The sequence below is a fragment of the Macrotis lagotis genome, chromosome 3, assembly GCF_037893015.1.
Source record: "Macrotis lagotis isolate mMagLag1 chromosome 3, bilby.v1.9.chrom.fasta, whole genome shotgun sequence".
Taxonomy (NCBI): Eukaryota; Metazoa; Chordata; class Mammalia; order Peramelemorphia; family Peramelidae; genus Macrotis; species Macrotis lagotis.
Genome location: NC_133660.1, coordinates 79,847,554 through 79,873,638, shown reverse-complemented (window position 1 = coordinate 79,873,638; position 26,085 = coordinate 79,847,554). Strand labels below are relative to the sequence as shown.

Below are 26,085 nucleotides of genomic sequence, written 5' to 3'. Positions count from 1 at the left end.
CTTTGTATCTATAACATGTCTTGCTTTTCAGAGCTATTATGAAATACAGGCAAACTGATGTGGTAGCATCATAATTTTTATCATTTTGGTAAACTCCAAGGGCAAAATTTCTTTTATCAAATGCATTTTTATTGCAGAATGGGTTGCTGAGAGGTTAAGTGATTTGCCCAGATACACAGAGGCAGTAGGTGAAAGAGGTTGGACTTGAACCCAGGTTGTCCTAGCTCCAAGGTCAGTTCCATTCTCCCATCTACTTTCTACATCATACTATTTATTCAACTTCAGAAGAAAAGAGAAATTATGATGCATGGATAGATGGCTAAAAAGATGATTTCAGAGAAAAGGATAACAGTTTTAAGTGCAAAAATGATAGGTTTTTCTTTTTCTTTCTCTTCCTTTCCTCCCTCCCTCCCTTCCTCCCTTCTTCCACTTTCCCTTTTTTTAACAGGAGAGAGTACATCTATCAAGGAGAGGAATTAATTTATCATGATTAGGTTTTAATCTATCTTTCAATTTCTTCTTTCCCTCTTAAAGTTTTAGTGATATCTTTTCCTTGACTATCACAGTCATTTACAAAAATAACCCCTCTGACCTCCTCCCCAACAAAGAAAAAAACAAGTTAAACCAACCAACAATTAAGTTAAACCCCAACCCACACCCTCAACACATAATATTTGTATTTCTAGCTCCTGGTACAGTTCCAGAACATAGCAGATGTATAAGGAAATGGTGACTGATTATGAGCCATTTCAGATTGATCTTCAACAAAAGAAGGGAGTTGAATGGGAAGAATATTAACCTAAAGAAATTCAGATCTGATCAAGAAAGCTTTAAACTGAAAAAAATGGTGTAGTTGAGAAGGGAGAAAACTGTCCACAGTAATAGAGAAATTAGGAGGAGAGAGATCCATGTGGAAAAGGATAAGTTCAGTTTTGGACATGTGGAATTTAAAAAGTCTATGGGATATATAGTTCAAGATGTCCATTATGCAGTTGGAGATACAAGATTGGAAACTAGGAGAAAGATTAGGTGAGGAAAAGTAAATTTTAGAATTGTCATCAGAGAGATGGTAATTGAATTTATGTGAGCTAATGAGAGGCAACTAGTACAATAGAGTGCTGGAACTAGAGATTCAGGAAGACTCAGTTTCTTGCATTTAAATCTGGCCTTAGACACTTATAAGAAATGTGACCCTGGGGAAGTCACTGAACCTTGTTTGCTTTAACTTGCCATCTATAAAGTGAGCTAGAGAAGAAATCCTCATTCCATTCTAGTATTTTTGCCAAGGAAAACCCAAATAGGGTCACAAAGAGTTGACACAACTAAACAACAGCAAGAGCTCATGAGATCAGCAAGTGAAATAATACTGAAGAACAAGAGAAGAGGACCAAGAAAAGGGAAAACTGAGCAGAGAAAAATTCTGTCTGTATTCTCTGTGCTGAATCAGAAAGCAGAAAGCCTTGAAAGTCTTTGCCATATAATCCAGCTTTTTCTTAAAAGACAATAAAGTTATCCATAAGATTTGATTGTTCTGAAGCTTGAGCAGGTGATGTCCCTTCCTGGCTGCTCAACATATTAAAATCCTATAAACAAAGTTACAGTTCCTCAGCCTTGATGGGCTCCCCACCTTTGTTTGTCCTTTGTTCTCTAAGAGGACCAACAACTTGTACATGATTTGGATTTAAATGAGGCAGAACTAGGGCCAACAGTCTCACTCTCTTCCAGAATCATTGAAGTCCAGTAGCAAGATAAAAGTTATGGTGACTGCTGATAGTGTGAAATGATTTTGGCCTTTTTCCGTTAAGGTCTTTCCCAGGTCTCAGTTTGACTAAGAGCCAGGTGTGTGACTCTGGGCGAGTCACTTAACCCTCTTTGCCTTAGTACTCCCCACCGTTATGCCAAGTCAATACATTCTCCTAAATGGATGAATCTCCATGGAGCATTGGAAGGTGATGGGAACCATACCCAGATGATCTAGCACCATATCCTTTACTAGATATCCTTTTAATGTTATTGAGTAAGCTAATTTGTTAACCCTTATATCCTTTATAAGCCAGGGTATAATGAAGCTGGCTTGTATTGGCTCCCAAGAGCTGATTGTTAAAATTCCAGTGTGAGCATTTACACTTCAGAAATTGGAAAAAGACTACAAATTAGGCCTTGATTTATTGTTTTATTGATTGTCTAGACTTAAAGAGAATGATGGAGAAAATGTTAACAAGGCAGATGAAGCTTTAAAGTGTGCCAGACACATTTTTTTCCCTTCCCAGAGCTTCATTTGTTAAACTTTTATCTTTTTTTTTCCAATTCTGTGAACAAACCACTCAACTGGGCTGAATGAGACCAGTCCTAAACATAAAGATACATATAAAATCCTATACTTATATTTCAAAATTCAACTGAGGAAAACAGAAGGAATAGTTCATAAGACAAAGATCTGCAGATTTTAATGTATTACAAGTTTAATATCTATCAGCAGGATGACATCTTAGTCAAAAACATCTCATGCCATAAGCTTACATAAGCTTATAAAATTCAGTTCAAGGTAGGCAGATTACATTCTAGTTATACTCTGTCCTCATTAGCCCTTACCCAGAGTTTTGTGTTTAGTTCTGGCCATCACTCTTTACAAAGGACATTGACAAAGAGGCATATTCACAGGAGGACAGTCAAATTGGTGAAAGAGACTTTAACTGATGACAAGTGAGAATTGGAAAAGGGGCTAGAAATATTTATTCTCCACAAGAGAAGACTGAGAAGAAACAAGAGAGAAGAGTATTTAAATATTTGAAAAGTTTGAAATGTTGATAAGGGTTTTGTTTTATTGGGCTTACTCCCAGAAGGAAGAACTAAGAACAATAAATAAAAATTAATATAAGGCAGATCTTTGGCTCCATATAAGGTTGTTAACCTCTGGTCTGTGTGCTTGGTATAAAAAAAATTTGGTAACTGCATTTCAATATAATGAAGAAGGGTCCATAGTCTTTTTAAAACTGCCCAAAGGATCTCTGTGACACACAAAAAAGGTTAAGAAAACATTCTTTTCCCAAAGTAGAATGATCTAATTTATGTTTTGGTGAGTTAGCCTTTCATGGAGCTATGGGATGAATGCTTCTTCCATGTAATATCATGCTTTTGCTTGTGTAGAAACCCTGTTTTAGATGCTGTCAAGACTCAAAATCTGAGTCTGTTTTAACAGACATTGTTAGCACAAATGTTTTAGTTCCAACAGACATTGTTAGCACAAATGTTTTAGTTCCTTGCATTAGACCATAATGTAATTTAAAAAATGCATATTTTTCCCTTTTAATTTCCACCTAGGGCAAATCAACCAAAAGGGATCAAAGAACTTAGGCTCAATAATAGAATGCATGGGTGACCTAGAGCAATCTAATATAGGAAAGAATGCTAGACTTGGTATGGGAATACCAAATTCAAATTGATCCTTAGACATAGCATGAACTAGCAATATCACCTCGAAGAAGTCATTCACACTCTCTGAACCTTCCTTTCCTCATCTGTATAATGGCAATTTCAATGTCTGTAAATTTACTTCTCTTAGTTCTTGCAAGCATCAAATGAGAAAATGTTTGTTAAGCCTTGGCAAATTTTAAATTCGTATAGAAATGTCAGTTATTGGGGCAGTTAAGTGGCACAGTGGATAGAGCACGGACTCTGGAGTCAGGAAGACTTGAGTTCAAATCCATTCTCAGACAATTAATCATTACTTATCTGTGTGACCTTGGGCAAGTCACTTAACCCTATTGCATTGCAAAAAACAAACAAAAAACACCAAAAAAGGAATGTCAGTTATTATCACTGTTATTAATACTATTTTTATTATTACTGAATTATTTATTATGAATAGCATTCTTGGTCCACCTACTACATTCCTACTCTTAATGATTGAATAGGCATTACCTGTGACCTGGGAAAAAGATTACAAATTAAGCCTTGATTTATTGTTTTTAAACCAAGTGCCACCTAGCTTTAAAAAGTCAAGGTCTCCCACTACATTCAGGGTCATTGCCAGTCATTCTGATTCAAAACTGACCACTGGACCCAGAAGACTCTGAAGGAGAAAGTGAGAATAGTGACTTAGCATAGCAATCCCTCTCTCAAATCCTATTTTTGTGCATATCAAGACATCACCTCCCCGATGTCATGGTCTTCTACAGGAGCAAAAGACAAACAACAGTGCCATATACAATTGACTATTCTTAACTTTTCTCCTTCCTTTTTTGTAAAGTCATAAGGTTTATTTTTAATTATAGAGAATTGCAATAAACTCCTGATTTTGCCATATTAACTTCTATCCAATTTTCTTTCTTGAAAAAAGTGCTTGATTATTCTGCTGAAATTATCTCCTCTTGAAGTTTCAGAGACTATACTGCCAACTCATTTTTCACTAAGTTGTTTAAGATACGTAGAATTTAAGAGTTTTCAGTCTATAAATTCAGGAATTGGGATATTTAAAGGCCTCCCTAGTCTTAGTTAGCCTTGCATATACTAATCACAAAGATTATGAAATCTGCCTAGGGAGGGTACATTTAATATTCATTTTTCCTTCTAAATCCAAGAGTGTTCCTTGGACTGCATATTGCACTTTTTTGCAAACCCTTTGGCAAGATTAGCCTTGTATAATTAACTAGCACTGTGGAATTTATGTTGCACTGAGATTATTACCCTTTAGAAAAGCCCTATTCCAATACTTCATCATGACAGAAGTGACCCTGGATTTTTCTAACACCAGCTCTGGCATTTTCTCAGGCTTCATGAACTTGTCCTCTCTGTCATGGGTGACCCCACAAACACTTCCTCCTTAGATACTTTTTCTTGTTCTGTCTCTAGGTTCTTCTCTCTGATCACTTCTTTTAAGTATCTTTTCCTGGATCCCCATCCATCTTTTGCCTTCTTGGGGTATTCTCTACAGTTTTGTTCTGGAGTTTCTTCTCTTTCTAGGCTCCCTTCTCTTTGTAATCTCATCAGCTCCACTGGATTTATGAGAGAACTCTCAAGTTTATGTATCCAGGACTTATCCTGAACTCCTTACATGACTCATTGGCTGACTATTAGATATCTCTCCTTACATGTTCCCTAGGTATGTCAAACTCCAAATTCAAAACCAGGATTCATTCTTCCTATCCCAAGCTTTGGGGAGATATTTTCCCCTTACAAATTCCTGGGAAATCCACTTTATAAATTTATGAAAACAATCTTTCTTATAAAACAGAGAATTGGGTTCATTATTATTTATTTTTATCTTCAGTTTACTTGTTTGTAAAATGAAGATTATAATAGCACTTATCTCATAGGGTTGTTATGAAAATCAAATATGATACCATATAGAAAGAGCTTTTCAAACTTTAAAGCACTATATAAGTCTTAATGCTACTTTTATCATTAACTTTATTGTTATCATCATCATCATCATTATTATAATATTGCTAAAGGCTAATCCTTTTTCTTTAGCAGTAAAGTGGAAATTTCCCAAGTGAAGAGTTAGTATACTTTAGGATCTGTTCTTTTTCTCCCCCCCCAAAAATACTGAAAGGAATATTCAGAAAAGCATAAAAACGGGATATGTGTTTCCTTTCCTAATTTCTCATATTAAGGAGTTCATAATTTTCTGTTTATTTTTGCCTAATGTAAATAATAAAGGTCTTGAAAACACATCCCATGTTTATTTATAGATGAACAAATGAATTTTTGAAATTCAACTTTTTTTTTCCTCAGTGAAAATCTACCTACTTTTCCTCCCGCACTGAGAAAGAAAAATCAAAACCCCTTCTACAGACATATATAGTCAGCCAAAACAAATTCTCTCCCTGGCCATGTGTATCTGTTTGATCGTGTCTGTGTGTATCTGTGTATGATACAGTGAGATTTAGAGAGAAATCTATGTAATATAGATCTATATATCTTTATCTATATTTCTCTCTACATACACAGGCACAAACACACATTCCATTTCTCTTAATTGCCAAATCTGATGACTTTTCTCAGTCTTTATTAGTCTGAATCTCTCTGCAGCATTTGACATTGTTGATCTCTCCACATTCCTAGATTCTTATTTTTTTATTCTCTTTTCAATGCTTTGCTGAAAATAATGTAATTATATCTCCTGTGGAGGGAAGTTATCTCTTCTGTGGAGGGGGGAATTTCCTATATTCCCCAAAATTGGAAATGGAATTTTCTAAGGTATTCAAAATTTTTCCAAATGAATAATTTCAGTGGGTCTTGAACCTATTATTAAAAATTGTAAAAATGTAATTCTTTCCTATCATTTAAAAATAATTGAATGATCTTAGTGTATTTACTAATCAGATTTCAACAAAATCTTTTGCATAAATGGTGAACAGGATTGAAAAATTAGTATCATGACATAAATTACAATGGGCCTCCATTTGGACCTACCAATCTTTGTAAAGGATCTTTTTAAACTGTGACAATGATTAAAACAAATTGAATGTGGATAGATTTTTCTAATCACTATACTAGAAGTGTTGAACCAAGACTTCCAAAACTTAATCACATTATTCTATAAAAGGTTTCCGTATCACTATTGAGCAAAATATTTTAATTCATCTCTAACTCTAACTTTTAAACTTCTTTTTATATAAATGTATTATAAACTTGACAGACTTGTTTTATATTAATTATGTGAAATTTTATGAATTACATTTTTTGTTTAGATGAATTATGTGAAAATTTTTGATTATTGTGAGTGTGCTCAAAATACTTGAAGCTTATTAGTTTAAATTGTTTTAAATAACTTCTCATTCATAGTAAAACATTTTAAATATTCTTTACTTTAAATATTGTTTAAGGTATTGAATAGAGTACAGACGTAGTTAAGAAGTACTGGGAATAAATTCCCTTTCTGATACTAGCTATTTAACAATAAACAAGTCATTTAATCTCCCTGAAATTCAATTTTCTCATTTGTAAAAGTGGAAATAAAAATAACACAATACCACCTCACAGTATTGTAAGATTCAACTGAGATATTTATGTGAAATACTTCCCAAACTTTAAATTGCCATTAAATTAACAATCATTATTATTGATTATACTAGTTTTGAAGCTATTATTTTAATTTCTTGCTCATTCTCTGGAGTTTTCTAAGTACATCATCATGGCATCTGCAGATAGGGATAATTTTTTTCTGTCCTTTTTTGGTGTTTATGCCTTTAATTACTCTCTCCTGTCATGTCAGATCTACTAGTTTTAAAATGATGTTAATAAGGGTTAGAAGGGTATTCATATCTTATCCCTCTTTATAATGGGATGGTGCTATAGATTCAAAGAAGGTTTTGTTCCATAGGAAAATAGCAGGGACAGTATGAAAACTCAAGAGGGAAAATTCTGCCTTGATTTAAACCCAGAAAAGAGCATAGGTAAGCAGTAGACCCTGAGGATAGTTTTGCTTGTAAAACAAAGGCAATTTTGCATTGTAGGTCTTGACAATCTAACATGGCATTGTTAGATTGTACTGATGTTTAGAGGTAAAGTTCTTCCTTTCCTTTTGATGAAGCCCCTGTAACTTGTGAATTTCTAAAATACGTGAAACAAAAATAACCAATTTTAGAACTTCCTACCTTTGGGATTTACTTCCTATTATAAAAGTGTCAAACTTGTATCTGTTACAGAGCATTTATTACATATTGGATAGTCTGATGCTTAAAAGTTTCTCTTAATGTGAAGAAGTGGGAGGCTGTTTAGTAAATACAATGCAAAACACCTGCACATAATGCCCACTAATGATAGTTTCCTATATCCAGAGCTCAAATTGTGGGGAGTTGAGTATGGATGAATGCCATTTCCCCTTGTTAAATTGTCTCAGTTAATTTATATGAGAGAGCAGAAATTAAAGAAATCTCCCCCAGATGACATGTTTGTTACCCCTTCTGGGAATCTGCCCACAGCCCATGTAAGGAGAAGAGTGCAGTTTCATCACCTGTTCCAGATTAAAACCCAGGATACCACATGAAGACAAGGTTTGTTTGTTTTGTTTTGAAATCTTCCTAAGTAGTATGATTCAACATTCACTTTCCTATGAAATCCTAGATAGCTTGAGGTACTGTCCTATTGTTGCTTTAAAATTTTTTTTTTGTGAAAAAATATGTGAGCATGGAAAATAAATACTAAATATTTTGATATTCATTTGATGTCATTCTTTCAATGGCATTCATCTTCAACACTGATGCATTAATAGAGCTTTGAAATTGCAATTTAAAGCAAACCCAACCAAGTTGAAGAACTGTAATTTGCCAATTATTCCTTTGTGATGAAGAGGCAAATAGAAATTCCAAGTTACAGCTGTAGCTTGAAGTATATTTTGTGGATCCAATGGGATTCTGAAAGTTTCATAGAGAAAAAAATATAATGAATATAAAAATATGGGGGGTTGGGGTGAGGGTGGAGAAACATGGGGAACAATATAATTATGAGACAATGTTGAAGGACAAAACTAGGAACACCTGATCTTCTCATGATCGTGGAGTCATTGTTTCCCTCAATCTCTGTCAAAAGCAAATTTCATTACTCCTTTTCCAAAGCTTGTCCCTCTTCCAAACTTTCATATTTTTATTCAGTACAGTACTCCATATCACCCCAGGTGCATATAACATTGGAGTCATTCTTGCCGGTTTCCTTTTTCTCATCCCATATATTTAATCAGAGGCCAAGTACTATCAATTTTATTGCCACAACAGCTCTCATATACCTTCCCTTTCTCTCCATTCACAAGAACACCAGGCCCTCCTAATCTCTGACCAAGACTACTGTAATAGCCCCCTAATTCATCTCCTTGCTTCCAATCTTTTCCTTTTCCAATCTATCCTTCACCCAGCTGCCAAAATAATATTCCTGAAGCATAGCTCTGACCATATCCTTTTCTTACTTAAAAATGTTTAATGGCTCCCTATTATTTATTGCCTCTAGTATAAAATGCAATCTTTACATTCTGGCATTTAAGGCCTTCTACAATCTGGTTCCAACCTACCTTTTCTGTTTTATTCCACATTGCTAATTCTTCATGTAGGATTTAAATCATTTAAAATTTTTTATCCCCAAGGTCCAATATGGAGCTTGGACTAAAAATAGGCATTTACTAATTATTTGATGCATTTTCCATTCCATTTCCAAGAGGAACTACTTTTTCTAAATTGATCATTGGTCCCATCTTCCACCTCTATATACAAACCTTGAAAGGACATCTCCCCCCCCCCAATTTATGCTTCTCAGATTCTATATCTTTTATCCAGGTTCAGCTCATGTTTCATCTTCTTTGTGAAGTCTTTACTAATTTTCTTATTGTTAGTGTACTCTACCTCCTAAGATTTTCTTGTATAAATAGGATGCCTCATATATCTTCATGAAGTTTTGTTATTATTATTAAAGCCCTATTCATTTACCTCATGGAGTTGTGGTGAGGCCCTATTGAAATGATATCTGTAAAGAACTTTGCAGACCTTTACTATACAAAAGTTTAGTTATTATTAGTATAATTATAGTTTCTGCTTTTATTACTCACCTGTGTATACCCCATGGTAGAAATTATGATCTTTGGTGGCAGGGACCAGATTATTTTATTGTATTACATTACATTATATTAGATCCTATCATATCATTATATATCATATTCTGAGCACTGAAAACTACACTCTGCCCTTAATATTAGACACTTATAGAATGATTTGTATTAAATTTATTACAAACCCTGGACCAGCTGACCTTTAAGGTCTCTTTCATTTCTAACATAGTCTTTGATTTAGTACCAGAAGGGATCTTATAGCTCTGTTAGGCCAATCTTCTTATCTAATACATTAGAAACCAAGATCCAGAGTTAAGTGATTTATCCTTTAGATTTGAAGAAAGGATTAAAGGAAGGGAAGTAATGGAGGAGCTTGCACTGACAAAGGGCAGAGTGAGAGAGATCTTAGTGTGGAATCAAATGAATTTTTCCTCTACCATATGGCAAACACATCCTGGAAGAGCAAAGAATAATTAAAATTACTGAAGACTTTAGTTCTGAGCTGAATCCACCCAATTTTTGACTCCTAGTCTTTTACTTCACTATAAAATAAAGCATCAATACTGTTGGTTTTTCAAGTTAAAATTTATCACCCAGAGTTTCTTTGTTCTTGTTTTAGACATACTACAGCAAGCACTGAATCCGAAACATATGTCACACAATGTATATAAATTAATATTATATGATAATGAGCTGTTCACCAATCTTTAGAAAGGTATAATGATTTACAAAACTGCAGGAGTAAGCCATTAAAAATAATGGAATCCTACTACCCATTTCCTGAATTGGCAGTCTATAATGGTTTTAAGAGTTTTGTTAGGGCCCATCTGTTAAAACTACCTGGGGGCGGCTAGGTGGCACAGTGGATGGAGTCAGGAGTACCTGAGTTCAAATCCAGCCTCAGACACTTACTGATTACCTAGCTGTGTGGCCTTGGGCACACCGGTTAATCCCATTTGCCTTCCAAAAATCTAAAAAAAAAAAAGCAAAAACAAAAAACCTACCTGAAAATTCTAAGGCATGCTAGTCTTAGGGATAGAAAAAGACAGCCTAAAGCCTCATTTTATATATATATATATATATATATATATATATATATATATATACACACACATATATATACACACATATGTATACACACATATATTTATATGTATTTAAATTTATTTATTAAATTATTTATATTTTAATAGTTTATATTACATATTTTATTATATATTATTAAAATATACTATTAAAATATATTCTATATTATAAAAATAATTTTAAATTTAATGTTAATATTAAATTTATTTTATATAATTAAATTCAAATATATATGTTTAAAAAGATATCTATTTTAAAATTTTTTGCCATGGTGGAAAGGTCATTCTGCTCTAAATCCTTAATCCCATCATTGAATCTGAATCTGATTTTTCTCATTTGTAAAATGGGAATCATGCCACCAGTAATCGGTAAGCCGGGGATAACACTCATGAAGTGACCCGCTTTGTGAGATAAACTAGAAAAAGCTTTAAAACCCTCTTGCTGCTTTGAAAGGTTTTTCCACAAGACAGATCCTCCTACAGGATCATGTTGTTTTTCGAGGTAGAGGGTAAATTTGGAAAGAAAAGGATATGTTTAATATGACTTGTCCTGATTTTTATTCTCTTGCCCTCGCCAGCAGAGTCCAGGATCCAGAGGGAAAAACAGCACTGGATGCAGGCTTGCGAGTGGCGGCTGTTGGGCTGCCTTTGGGACCCTGAGCAGGTTACTTGAGTTCTGGGGACACAACTTCCCTCGTCTGGCCTGGCACCCATTGTTGGCGCATCAGAGCTGATTCAGACAAATCCTTTATTTTACCGATGTAAAATGTGCCCAGTTACAGCGGCGGTAGGCGTGCAGCGGGGTCCGGGCGGTAAGTGATGCAAGCAGGCCACCCGGCTCTTCCAAAGTGTTGACTCTCACAGACAAGCCCACACCCTTCCGCGGCTCTGCGCAGCCGCACGGCCTCTCTAGCGCCCCTCCCCCAGCCCGAGCTTCTAGGATTCTAGGGCAGACTCCGGGAGACCTCAGCCTATCACCTCTCTAGAAGACTGCCCACCCAGGCCACGCCCACTCCGTCCTCCTCTCCTCCGGGCCAATAGAAGTACCGCCCCGAGGGTGGAGAGGGCGGGGCCTGTGTCTCGGAGCCCGCTGGTTGGGTAGAGCCTCCCTTTGGCCCCGCCTAAAGCGGACTTTGGGGCGGAGCTCGGCGCGCGGGAGATTTGAAGGAAAGGCGCGGGCAGGGTCAGCCGGGCAGTGGGGCCATGGTGGAAGGGCCGGGATGCGCCCTGAATGCGGAGAAAATCCGGGCCCGCGTGCGCGCAGGCCAGGTGGTCACCGGCGTCCGAGGGAGTGCCCGGCGGGCCCCGGCGGCTGGGCCCGGGGCTCCTGCACCGTCCTCCTCGGTAAGCTTTCCCTGCTGCCGTGAGGGGAGAGAGGGAGAAGCGCGGACCCAGGGCCGGGCTGCGCAGCTCCCATTCCCCTTTTCTGCCTAATGTTTCACAGCTTTCTCACCTCATGTGGTTGCACCTGGGAGGCTCAGTTCCGTCTTCCGCTCCTCACAATTCGGCCTTCTAATAAATCTCTCCGGGACTTCTCTTGAGCTCATCCAGGCTTGCTTCCACCCCTCTCTCTTTTTTTTAACATGCATAAACTGAGGCTTTGCCCAAGATCCCCTCGGTAGTAATTGGAAGAAACAACTCAACATCAAACGTTCTTCCCACCAGTAGGTTGGGCCACCCTGGCCCAAAGAGCCCCTTGTAATTGGACTTCCCTGGGTGCTGATTGCCTCCCTTCTTTCCTGGTGCTTGCACGCTAGTCCTGGCAAGCTCGCTACTGTTTCCAGTGGCTACTGCAACCTTGTTATTGTTCCCGAAGCTGTTCCTTCTGTTGACCTTTCAGGCTGGGAAAGCTACTTTATTTAAGAACGCTTCAAGCAAGGTTCTTGAACTTCAGTCTCCTTCCTCTGCTGTAGATCTGCAGTTGGACCCTGGAGTCTAAATGTGACACCATCATAATTTTAGAATGGGGGGCTCTTGGGGGAAAGGGGAGGCATCTGGTTCATCCCTTTCAGTTTACGGTTTAGGAAAATGAAACCACAAAATTTAAGTGCTTGCCATAATCACATAGGTAACAGTATTGAGGCTTTATTTTATAGTGAAGTAAAAGGCTAGGAGTCGAAAATTGGGTGTATTTGGCCCAGGACTAAAGCCGCCTTTCAGGATTGGAATCGAGGTCCTCAGTTGCCAAAACCAGGGTTGTTCCACTGTCCCGGTGTTTCATTTTGTAGATTATTGTTGTTGTTTGTCCTTTATTCTTGACCATGACATCAGAGAGGTGATGTCATGGCAATGACATGGAATTGGATTTGGAGGGGGGGCTGTGTTAAGTCCCCAGCCTCACTTTGTCTTCTAGAGCCATCGGGGTCCAGCAGCCAGATATAAATGAGAATGACTGAAAATGGCCCTGGATGTAAGACCATCAGGGTTAAAGGACTTGCTCAAGGTCACGCAGCTAGTAAGTGGCTATGCCTGAGGCTGAGTTTGAAGGTCCCATCCTCCTGACTCCACTGTTCTAGCCATAACATATAAGCTCCTTGAAACTTCATTTTGTCTTAGGATTCCTAGCACCTAACAGGCATTTCATAATTTTTTTAAGGTTTTTTTTGCAAGGCAAATGGGGTTAAGTGGCTTGCCCAAGGCCTCACAGCTAGGTAATTATTAAGTGTCTGAGACCACATTTGAACCCAGGTACTCCTGACTCCAGGGCCGGTGCTTTATCCACTGCATCACCTAGCTGCCCCCATAGATGTTTTTAAACTGATTGTTCTAATGGGAAATGATGAGTGATAGGACTAGGAATCCTTGTCAAGACTTTTCTTGTAGAATCATAAAGAGGGTAGAAGGATCTTTGAGATTATGTAGGGTTCATTTTGCAGATGAAACTGAGGTAGAAAGAAAATGACTTGGCCAACTTCACACAGCTAATTAGTTTGGTATAATGTAAGGAAAAATAAAACTCTACAAGAACTTCAACTTCATCTATACCATAAGCAGTTTAGATGGTGATCTCTGAAGTTCCCTTCAGCTATAATGGTCTGTAATTCTGTGAAACGGGGCTTGGGAACAGTGGGTTATTTCTCTGCTTTCTTCCTTCCCTTAAGTTGATGGATACACTTACTTTGAAGCTTTCAACTATAATTTTCCTTTTTCTGCCTCTCTTAATGTTTCACAACTCTACAAGATATATACATATATATATATATGTATATATATATATATATATATATATATATATATATATATTTCACACCTAATATGTAACACTTCAAATGCATGCTAGAGGCTTAGTTCAATTTTCCACTCATCACATTTTGCATTCTAATAAATATCTCCTGGGACTTCTATTTCCCTGAAGTGAAGTTAATGTCATATACATATATATATATATATATATATATATGTATATATATATATATATATATATATACATATATATATATATATATATATATTTGCCTTAGCACAACTGTTACTTCTCGTTCTCGCATTCATCAAAGATGAGCCAGTATTCCATTGGTCTGTTCTGAAAAAATTCAGTATGAGCCATCCTGCACAAGAGCCCTGAGGGAGGTGTGGCTCCTTGAATGTTACTGGATGGCTTTCACATTGTATTGATACATTAATTCTGACTGAAAAATTTTCATTTAGTTCCTTGAAAGGAAACTAGCATATACTAAACCCTCCATCCTCCACTCATTCCCCCCCACCTCCATTTAAACAAATATTTTTTGATCAACAAATATGTTTCATGTACTAATTGGAATCTGACCAGGAATCTCAAGAAATCAGACTTCTGGCTTCTCTGGATCCCTTTAAGTTAAAACTAAAAACCCACTTTCTCCAAGAAGCCTTTCCTAATCACCTCCTATAACTAGTGTTTTCTCTCTCTTGACTATCTTAAATTTATCCTGTCTTTAACTTATTTCTACATATTTTGCATCTTATTTCCCGCATTAACTCCTGGAGGCAGGACTGAGTATCTTTTGCCTTGCTTTGCCTCTCCTAGCATTGCATGGTGCTGGCATGTTGACTAGGTACTTAATAAATATTTGATGACTGATTAGTCTTAAAGAAATGGAATAAGTTTTTCCTTTTTTCTGTTTTTGAGAGGGGCTATTACTGTAATATTATGAAATTAACTGAAAAATTATCAGTTAAATCAAGCCTCTACTTTTTTAAAGATGAAAAACCTAGGAGAATATGGGATATGGGATCATGGACTTCAGAGCTAGAAGGAACTTGGAAGATATCTAACTCAAATCTTCATTTTACCTATGTGGAAACTGAGTTCAGAGTATTGAAATGAATTGCCCAAGGTCATATTGGAAAAAAATGACAGAAATTTGGAATTAAGTACAAAGGGCAAAAAAAAATTGCATTCACTTTGATCCAGCAATATCACTACTTGGTCTCTATCCCAAAGAGAGCATGAAAAAGGGTAAATAAAAACCCCACATGTACAAAAATATTCATGGTAGCTCTTTTCATAGTGGCAAAGAATTGGAAATTAAAGGGATGCCTGTCATTTGGGGAATGGGAACACTATTGTTGTATAAGATTAACATCAAGGACAGGACTTTAAAATGGAATTGCATGAACTGATGCTGAGTGAAGTAAACAGAAGCAGAAGAACAATGTACACTCTAATAGCAACATGCGGTGTTGACCAACTATAATGAACTCAATCATTTCTGCAATTCAGTAATTACAGACAATACTAAAAGACTTGTGATGGAAAATACCATCCCTATCCAATGCAGACCAAAGTTTACTATCTTCAGTTTTTTTAAAAAAGTTATCTTATGAATTGTTTTTTTCTAATTTTTTTTTCTTCCATTTGGATGTGATTCTGCTTTTACAAGATGATGCTCTTTGTTTGGCATGGTTATAGATGTAGAACCTATATTACATTGCTTTCTTGTCAGGGGGAGGAGGGAGGGAAGGGACAGAAGATGAAAAATTGTAAAAGGAAGATAGTCTAAAGCTATTTTTACATGGAGTTGGAAAAATAAAGAAATGAGGGAGGAAAAAGAAATTAAATGAAGAGCAAGGTTTGAAACTAGATTTTCTGACTCCAAATCTTGGTTGGTTGGTTCTTGTCCTTTGTTTTCCAAGAAGACCAGAATGATATGACTATGTTTGCGATAAATTACAGTGTGTCAAACTGTGACTGATGAAACCAATATGAGCTAGACATGTGCTACCCTAGATGGGGCACAAATAGCCCTTGTGAACACCTGGAATGGGTATTCCAAATCTTAGTTGAATAATGAAACTCCTAAGTGGCATATTCAGAACTCCCACCCTAGGTTTTTTGACTATAATTAGTGGTAATAGAACAATAGATAGCAATTATGTAGAATTTTAAGATTTACAAAACATTTTAAAAATATTATCTCCTTTTTTTCTACCTTAGTAGGTAATTGCTATTTTCCATTTCACACCTGAGGAAACTAAGGCAGGCAAAGGTAAAATAATTTGCTCAGGATTACATCCTGCTAGTAAACACCTGGGCAGAATTTTTTTTTTTTAGGTTTTTGCAAGGCAAATGGGGTTAAATGGCTTGCCTAAGGCCACACAGCTAGGTAATTATTAAGTGTCAGAGACTGGACTACCCACCTAGCCGCCCCTGGGTAGTTCTTAAGAGCCTAGATTTAAAACTGGAAGACCTTAGAAATCCTCTTGTCCAACTCATTTTTATAGATTGGGAAAGTGAGCCCCAGTGAGCTTCTGTGTATCCCTATTTATAACATAATAAAAAAGAATGTATTAACTGCAAAATATTGATTTTGCATATATTATGTTTTAGGCATTATGCCAAATATGGAATATACAAAGAAAAAAACAGACATAGTCCTTGCCCTCAAGGAATTTAGGAGAGATGATACAAAGACAGACACAGATGAAGAGAGTGAGAGCACACACTGAGTAGATGGAAGGTAACTTTAGAGAGGAAAGCACTAGCTTCTTTGTGGGAACTGACAGATCTCCATGGGAGGCAGGATTGACCTGTCTTATTTTGAATTGAGTTTTGAGAGGGAGAGTGTTAGAGATGGGAGGCAACTAGTCTGAAGTTGCAGAGACAAGATGAAACATGTCTGAGGAACAAGTAGGCCATTAAGGCTGAGCTGAGTAGACTGTAAAAAGGAATGTTAAAAGATTAGAAGATAGGAAGGAGCCATATTTTCAAAGACTTTGGATACCAAATGAAGTTTATATTTGAGACTAGAAGTGATTGGTAACAATTGGAGAATATGGGGGCTAGGGATGGAATCTCAGATGTTGTGTTATGTAGCATCACCCTGGTGGCAATATGGAGAAAGGATTGGAGTGGAAAGAGACTTGAAGCAAGTAGACAAATTATGAGGCCATTGCAGTATTCCAGGTGGGAGGAGATGGGGACTGAATAAGGATGGTAGCTTTAAGAATGTGAGTGAAATATTCCCAATAAAACCTTATGGTTGATATTCCTAGTGAAGTCCTTTCAGGTTTAAGAAACATTAAGACAAGAACAGACTATTATTCTTAGACTACTCCTAGAAAGGCCTTGCATTCTAAGCCACCTATCTTATGATAAATCTATTTTTACTAACTGGGAGGACAGTAAGACTATTCCCATGGAAAAACCTTGCATTCCAAAGAAATTCATAAGCCTCCTCTTGTTTGCTGATAAGTACCCAGTAGGAGGATAGTAGACTTTTCTTAGAAGACCTTGGCATACTCAGACATTATTTCACTTAGAGAAATGAAAACATTCTATTCTTCTCTTTATTACTAGGTAGATTTTTTTGCATAAAGACTGTAATTCTGAAAACTCAACCAATTAAGTTGGATGAGAGGGGTTAGGGAGGGGGAATCGAATTAGGCCATATAATCTTGCTTGACTGTACTTTGGATGCAACTCCTTGACTTTCACTTTGTGAGCCTTGGAGTGTGCCCTTTTCTTGAGAAAAAGCCAAAATAAACTTTTTTTTTTTTTTGCTCAGAGGAGTGTCTATAATTTTTTTAGTGAATTTTTATCCCACACAAATGGAATGAATGTGATATATGTCAGACATTTTACAAAGGAAATATTACAAGGTTAGGTAACTATGATTATATATGCAGGGTACACAAGAGAGTGGAATTAAGAATGACACCAAGGCTATGAATCTGGGTGAGCAGAAGGAAAACAGTATTCTCAAAAGAAAAGGGAAAGTTCAGAAGAATGTAGGACTTTGGTGCAAAAATAATGAGTTCTGTTTTGCACATGATGTGTTTGCATGGTCAATGGAACATCCATTTTGAAATATCTAATAGTTGGTGACATTGGACTGGAATTTAGGAGACAGACTAGGTCTAGATAAATATGTTTTGGAATCATCTCCATTGAGATGATCATTGAACATATATATTTGAATAGAAATTAAATTCCTATTTTTCCCTCCTAAATGGCCCTTCTATGATTTCTAAACAAAGTGAGAACTAATTTTTGAAATCAAAAACTATGGTAATTGCTAGAGAAATAAAAATGAAAATAAAACAGTTGTCTGTCTTAAAGAGTTTATGTCTACTGGAATGAAGGGGAGGAATGTGAAATAAGGATGGAGAAACTGGTTGTGTAGATAGATTATGGTTAAGAGTTTTATTTGTTTGTTTTTCACATTGTTTCCCCTTATAAAAAATGAGCAAGATCCTTTTATTGTATTCTCAAAGCTTAACACAGTGATTCACTCATATAAATACTTGTTGACTGCCTAAGTATATAAGAAATGATTGAATTTGGTTTTTTTTTGGGGGGGGAAGATGGGTTGAAAGTTGTGGATATTCAAAACTTGTTCCTGTGAAGATTACTGTCATCTATGTGAAGACTTTATTAGTGTGGGGAGAGACTAGTGGCATGGAAAACAAAGATATTTTCATGACTATTTTCAAAATTTTTTAAAATTAATTTATTTTTTCATCCATATTCACATTTATATTTTTATTACAAAATTTCCTTACACCCCTTAGCAGCAAATAGGTTAGTATTGTGCATATATATTTTTCTGATAAACATGTTTACAGTTTAGTCATTTTTGGTATGAGGAATTAGGATTAAGGGAAAGAGATACATAAGAGATAATTTTTATAAAGTGTTTATCAGATTCTGAAGTTTCTTTTTTATTTTGTTTTGTTTTTCTTCCTCTGGATGGAGATAATAGTCCATAGCTGATCTAATACAGTTGTCCTAGCTCTCTGAACTGCTGAGAGGAGCTGCTTCCATCAAGGTTGACCATCTCACAATGTTGTTGTTAATGTGTACACTGTGCTCTTGGCTCTGCTCCCTTTGCTCAGCATCAGATACTGCTTCTCTAGAGTCCAACTATTTATGGTTTCTCATAGAATAGTATTCCACAGTATTCATGTACCAACAGTCTAACCATTACCCAATTGAAGGGCATTCCCTCAATTTTCAATTCTTTGCCACCACAAAAAGAGCTGCTGTGAATATTTTGGAATATGTGGGATTTTCCCAATTTTTATGATTCTTCTGGATATGGACCTAGAACATTTTTATTGCTCTTTAGGCATGGTTCCCTATTGTTCTCCAGAATGGTTGGTTTCATTCACAACTCCACCAGCCATGCATCAACATCCCAATCCTTCCACAACCCTCTCCAATATCTATCATTTTCCCTTTTTCTCATCTTGGCCAATCTGTTAGGTATGAGGGGATACCCCATTGTTGTTTTAATTTGTATTTCTCTAATAAATAATTAGAGATTTTTTAAATATGATTATAAATAGCTTTAATTTCTTCATTTGAAAACTATTTGTATCCTTTGACCATTTATTAATTGGAGAATGACTTGTAACCTTACAAATTTGATGTAATTCTCTATCTATTTTAGAAAGGACTCCTAGTTGTGAAGATTGTTTCCCAGCTTTCTGCTTTCCTTATAATTTTGGTAGCATTGATTTTATTAGTGCCAAAAATTGAATTTAATAGTCAAAATCATTCATTTTGCAATTTATAATGTATTCTGTTCTTGTTTAGTCATAAATTTATCCACTTTCCATAAATCTGGTAGAGTATTTCTTGGTCTAATAATTTATCTATGTCTTTATGTCTAAATCCTGGACCCATTTTGATCTTATTTTAGTATAGAGTGTGAGATGTAGGTCTATGCCTAGTTTTTGCCATACTGTTTTCCAATTTTCGCAACAACTTTTGTCAACTAATGAGTTCTTATCCCAAATGCTAATGTCTTTGGGTTTGTCAAACAGTATATTGCTGTAGTCATTTACTGCAGTTTCTTTTAAACCTGTCCTAATCCACTGATTCATTACTCTGTTTCTTAATAAGTACCAGGCAGTTTTGATGACTGCCACTTTATGGTATAGATTTATATCTGGTAGAACTAGGCTATCTTCCTTTACCTTTTTTTTTTTTTTATCAGTTCCCTTGCTACTCTCTGCCTTTTATTACTCCAGATGAATTTTGTTACTATTTTTTCCTAGCTGGATAAAGTTGTTATTTGGTAGTTTGATTGGTATGGCACTGAATAAGTAATTTAATTTGGGTAGAATTATCATTTTTAGATATTAATTTGACCTAACCATGAGCAATTGACATTTTTCCAGTTATTTAGATCTGACTTTATTTGGATGAGAAGTGCTTTATTCATAAATTTTCTGTGTTTGTCTTGGGAGCTAGATTCCCAAGAATTAATGTTGTCTATAGTTACTTTAAATGGAATTTCGCTTTCTATCTCTTGCTCTTGGGCTTTGTTGCTCAAATGTAGAAATGCTGATGATTTATGTGGGTTTATTTATATACAGCTAATTTACTGACTTTGTTCATTGTTTCAAGGAGCTTTTTAAAGATTTTCTCCACTTCTCTAAGTATACCATCCTATCCTCTGCAAAGAGTGAAAGTTTGCTTCCTCAATTCTGATTCTTTCAATTTCCTTTTATTTTCTTATTGCTATGACTAGCATTTCTACTACTCTGTTGAGTACTAATGGTGATAATGGGCATCCTTGTTTCACCCCTGTTTTATTGGGAATGCCCCAAGTTTATTCCCATTACATATAATGTTTGTTGATGGTTTTAGATAGATACTATTTATTATTTTAAGGAAAACTTTCTAATCATTCTAGAATTTTTAATAGGAATGAATATTATATTTTAATCAAAGGCTTTTTCAGCATCTATTGAGATAATCAGATGATTTCCTGTTGGTTTTGATATTGATATTTCATTTATGTTGAATGTTTTCCTATGATTAAACCATCCCTGCCTACCTGGTATAAAACCTACATGATCATTATCCTAGTAATAACTTGCTGTAGTTTCATTGCTAATATTTTATTTAAGATTTTTGCATCAATATTCATTAGGGAGATTGGGCTATAATTTTCTTTCTTTTGGTTCTTCTTGGCTTAGGTATAAGCACCATGTTGGTGTCATAAATGGAGTTTGGCAATATTCTTCCTATTTTTTAATAGTTTATTTAGAATAAGAATTAGATATTCCTTAAACATTTGGTAGAATTCACTTGTAAATCCATCTGGACCTGGAGACTTTTTCTTAGGGAGTTTATTGGTGGTTTCTTCAATTTCTTTTTCTGAAATGGGGTTATTTAAATAATTTATTTCCTCTTCTGTTAATCTGGGTAATTTTTATTTTTGTAAATATTCATCCAATTTATTGGCATACAATTCAGCAAAGTTGTTCCAAATTATCTCTTCAATTTCTTCCTCATTGATGGTTAGTTCACCTTTTCATTTTTGATACTGGTAATTTGATTATTTTCTTTCTTTTAAAAAAATCAGATTAACCAAAGGTTTGTCTATTTTATTGGCTTTTTATAAAACTAACTCTTAATTTTATTTATGAGATCTATGGTTTTTTCCTTTCAATTTTATTAATCTCTCCCTTGATTTTTCAGAATTTCTAGTTTGGTATTTAATTGAGGATCTTTAATTTGTTCTTTTTCCAGCTTTTTTAGTAGTGTTCCCTTCCCAATTAATTGTTCTCTTTCTCTATTTTATTCAAATAGGCATTTAGAGATATAAAGTTTCTCTTCAAAACTGCCTTGGCTATATCCCATAAATTTTGCTATAATGTCTCATTAGTATCATTTTTTTGGATATAATTATTATTTCTATTATTTGCTGTTTGATCCACCCATTTTTAAGATAGTTATTTAATTTCCAATTGGTTCCTAGTTTATCTTTCCATGATACTTTATTACATGTAATTTTTATTGGTCTAAGTGTATATTTATTATTTCTGCTGTTATGCATTTGATTATAAGATTTTTGTGCCCTAGTACATGGTCAGTTTTGTTACAGATGCTATGTGCTGCTGAGAAAAAGGTATATTCTTTTCTATTCCCATTAAGTTTTCTCTAGAGGTTTATCATATCTAAGTTTTCTAACATTTCATTCACCTGCTTAACTTCCTTCTTGTTTGTGGTTAGATTTATCTAATTCTGAGAGAGGGAGATTGAGTTCCCCCATTATTAAAATTTTGCTGTCTATGTCTCCTTGTAATTTTCCTCTAGGAATTTGGATGCTATACCACTAGGTGCATACATGTTTAGTAATGATATAGTTTCATTACCATTGATGCCTTTTTAGAAGATGTAGGTTCTTTCCTTATCCCTTTTAATAAGATTGATTTTTTCCTTTACTTTATCTGAGATCAGGGTCACTACCCCTGATTATTTTACTTTAGCAGAGGCAAAATATATTTTATTCCTGTGTGTATCTCTTTGCTTCAGATGTGTTTCTTGTAAACAATATATTGTAGGGTTCTGGTTTTTAATCTGTGTGGGATAAAAATCTACTTAAAAAATATAGAGACTCTCCTCTGAGCAAAAAAGAAAGTTTATTTTTTACTTTCTCGAGAAAAGGGCATACTCCAAGTCTCACAAAGGTAGTGAAGATCAAGGAACTGCCCAGAGGTGACAGTTAAGAAAGATTATATGGCTTAGCATGATTCCCCCCTTCCTAGCCCACTCTCTTCTAACCTGATTGGTTAAGCTTTTTACGCAAAAAATCTACTCAGCAACAAAGAGAAGAATAAAATGTTTTCATAAAATATTACCTCACCATCCAGATGGTGAGGGTATCAGAAGAAGATTTCTAATGACCTTCTGTTGTCTATCAAAATGAATTAATGTCTTAGTATGCAAGGTCTTCTAAGGAACTCTACTATCTTTTTAGTTCAGTACTTATCATTAAACAAGAGAAGGCAGTCAATGGTTATCCCAGTCTATCATCAAATGGGTGGCTAACTAAGAATGCAAGGTCTCTTCTCTGTAAGTATTCCAGTATTTCCCTCCCTAAAAGAATCAGTGTAAGGTCTTTCTGGAAATAGTCCACTGTTTCACTCCCTAACAGAATCTGGAGGGTATCTGATTGGGAATGCAAGGCCTCTCCCTCTAAGAATAGTCTAAGGGGAATACTGTCTTTGTTTTAATGCTTTTTAACCCTGAGAGGACTTCACCAGGAATATTACCTTTTTTTTTTTTTCGGTTTTTTCAAGGCAAATGGGGTTAAGTGGCTTGCCCAAGGCCACACAGCTAGGTAATTATTAAGTGTCTGAGACCAGATTTGAACACAGGTACTCCTGACTCCAGGGCCGGTGCTCTATCCACTGTGCCACCTAGCCGCCCTGGAATATTAACTCTTAAAAGGGAATATTCCACTCAATCCACTCCATTCTGCTATCCTCTTCTGTTTTATGGGATAGTTCATCCCATTCACATTTACAGTTGATTACTAATTCTGTATTTACCTCCATGCTATCTTTCTCCATTTATATTTTTCTCTTTCCTCTTATTCTTCCTCACCAAAATTTTCCTCCCTTTTCCCTTTGACTTTTCTTTTAATATTTAACTTTAAATTTATTTTTACTTATACCTTCCCTTTCTCTTATCAGTCCCTTCTTCCCTTATCTTTCCCTTTCCCCTCCCCCCACCTTCCCTGTTTATTAGGATAGATTTTTAAAGCCAAGTGGAAATGCATCTTATTCCCTCTCTGGGCCAAATCTATTGAATAGACTTTACTCAGCATTCACATTCTTCCTTCTTGCCTTCTAAAATTATAAATCTTTGTGCCTCTTCCCTGGTGTTATTTATCACTGTAGTATTATTAATGAGACATAATCAATCACAGTTTGATTATTTTCTTGATAAGCGCATCTTGTTATCAAGGTATCATCACAGATTAATTACTTGATAAGCAACAATGTCTCAAATTACATCAAATTACAGTTATAATCATTTTTGGCCTTACCCCCTTTTCAAGTACCCTCCAAATACACACAGTCCTCCTCATGGGCCAAAGTATCATCCAAAGCCAAATCACTTCTTGAACCATTTGTGCCCCTCTTCCCCTCCCCCCATTTTTTCTCAAACTTTACTCCCCCACCCCCACCCCAAGACCTTCCCACCCAGGGTATTAATCTCTTGCTAATTGAAGAACTGATTAAGTCAAACCCTGATCTAATTAGCTACACGTATCTTAAAGGTCTCTAAGTACTGGGAGGTTCTGGAGGTCTCACCTGAGAATTTTACACATGTCTGTAAATTACAGGGACACTGAGTTAGGACTGCCCAGCTCATGATGCCCTCATTAGACAAGGTGCTAAGCTTTTGTCAGAAAAACAGAATTAAAGTTCCTCCATGGATAATGAGAAACTTTAATTTAAAGCTAACACCCCTACTTTTCATCAGGTCTTTTTTGTCTCAAAACTAGTGATATCTTGGAGAGATATCACTTCACTGGAGAGACAAGACCCAGTTATAACCATATTTTTTTTAAAGTCCATTCTCTGCAATGATAGTTGACCCTTTACTTATCTTAAGAGAAGTGAAGTTCTTATGAATTAGAAGTGTTATATCTTCCCTTTTAGGGTTGTATCCAGTTTGATGGTCTTAACCAACATTTGTTTTGTTTTGCTTTTTCCTTCCCCTTTTCATTTACCTTTTTATGCAACTCTTGAGTCATGTATTTGGCAATTGAATTCTCTGTTCAGTTCTGGTCTTTCTGTCAGGAAATTCTGGAAGTCCTCTATTTTGTTAATCATCTTTTCCCCTGACAGTATATGCTGAATTTTTCCAGGGTAGTACATTCTGGGTTGTAATTTCAGTTCTTTGCTCTCTGATAAATGGTATTCCAGGTCTTGTGATCCTTCAATGTTGAGGCTGATAGGTTCTGTGTGGGTCTGATTGTGTTTCCTTTGTATTTGAATTGTTTTCTTTTTGCAGCTTGCCATATTCTCTCTTTTATTTGAAAGTTCTGGAATTTGACTACAATAGCCTTTGGAGTTTTTAACCTGGGTCTCTTTCTGGAGTGGTTCTGTGAATTCTTTCAGTGGTTATATTGTTTTCTTGTGCTAACAAATTTGTTCTCTCTTATAATTTCCTGCATGATGTTTTCCAGGTTCTTTTTTTGATCTAGGCTTTCTAGTAGTTTGATGATGCATAGATTGTCTCTCTCCTGGATCTCTTTTCCAGGTCTGTTTTCCCTAAAAGGTACTTTATATTTTCTTCAATTTTTCAACCTTTTTGTTTGAGGGAATCTTATAGTCTTGTAGATTCATTGGTTTCCTATTATTCAATTTCCTATTATTCAATTCTAATTTTTAGGGTTTTATTTTCTTGTTTCCTTTTGTGTTTCCTTTTTAAAGGTGTAGAATTCTCTGGTCAGTTTTTCATAATTTCATAATTTCCATAATTTTCCTGTAAGGCTGTCATTTCTTTTTCCCATTTTTCTTCTTTTCTTTGGTTTTTAAATTCTTTTTTAAGCTCTTTGATGAACTTTTGAATTTAGTCCAATTTATAGACCGATTTGATACCTCCCTTGTGAGTGGTTTTTCACTAGTTTCTTCTTCAGATGTTCATGGCATTGTTATCTTGTTTGTCTGTGAAGTAATTTTCTATAGCAAGTGCTCTTTTAGCTTTTTTGCTTATCTTTGTTGTTTAGCTCTGTTCCTGGGGTATAGGGAGTATAGATCCAAGCTTTTTTTTTTTTTTTTTTTTTCTGGAGCTGGGGGGGTCTGATCCCTGGCTCATTGTTGGCCAAGATATTGCCTATGCAGTCCAGGCCTTGCCTTTGCAGAGTTTGGTTTCCTCCTTTATGTCCAGGTTCTGACTGGTCTGTTCCCAACCTAGTATTGTGTTTTGTCCTGGTGTTCCCAGGGTTCAGACATTGTTTGAGGTTGGGAATCCTCCCTGCTGGCTTGCTATCTAGCTGCCAGAACCTCTGCTGTTGTCAAGGTGTCGGGACCTGGAGTGCACTGAGGCTAAAAGCTTCACACTGCCTTTCCCGCTCTCCAGTCTCTTGGGCTTTACTTCCCCTTTTCCCCCTAAGAGACATACCTTCACTGAAGATCCTCCATGATGTCTACAGTTGAAAACTTCTTTGAATCTTCTCTTTTTCTTGGTGAGATCTGAATTTGAATGTCAGAATGGAGACTTCATTT

General features: G+C 35.8%; 1 protein-coding gene across 2 annotated transcripts in view; it reads left to right on the top strand.

Moving 5' to 3' along the window:
- Nucleotides 1-11,488: 11,488 nt before the first annotated feature.
- The window catches only part of NEIL3 (nei like DNA glycosylase 3), a 65,822-nt gene continuing 51,225 nt past the window's right edge, over nucleotides 11,489-26,085 (top strand). For both annotated transcript variants that reach the window (XM_074228919.1, XM_074228920.1), the window contains exon 1: nucleotides 11,489-11,967. In XM_074228919.1, coding sequence (XP_074085020.1) covers nucleotides 11,827-11,967 — 141 coding nt within the window. In that variant the 5' untranslated portion in view covers nucleotides 11,489-11,826. The remainder of the gene's footprint in view (nucleotides 11,968-26,085) is intronic.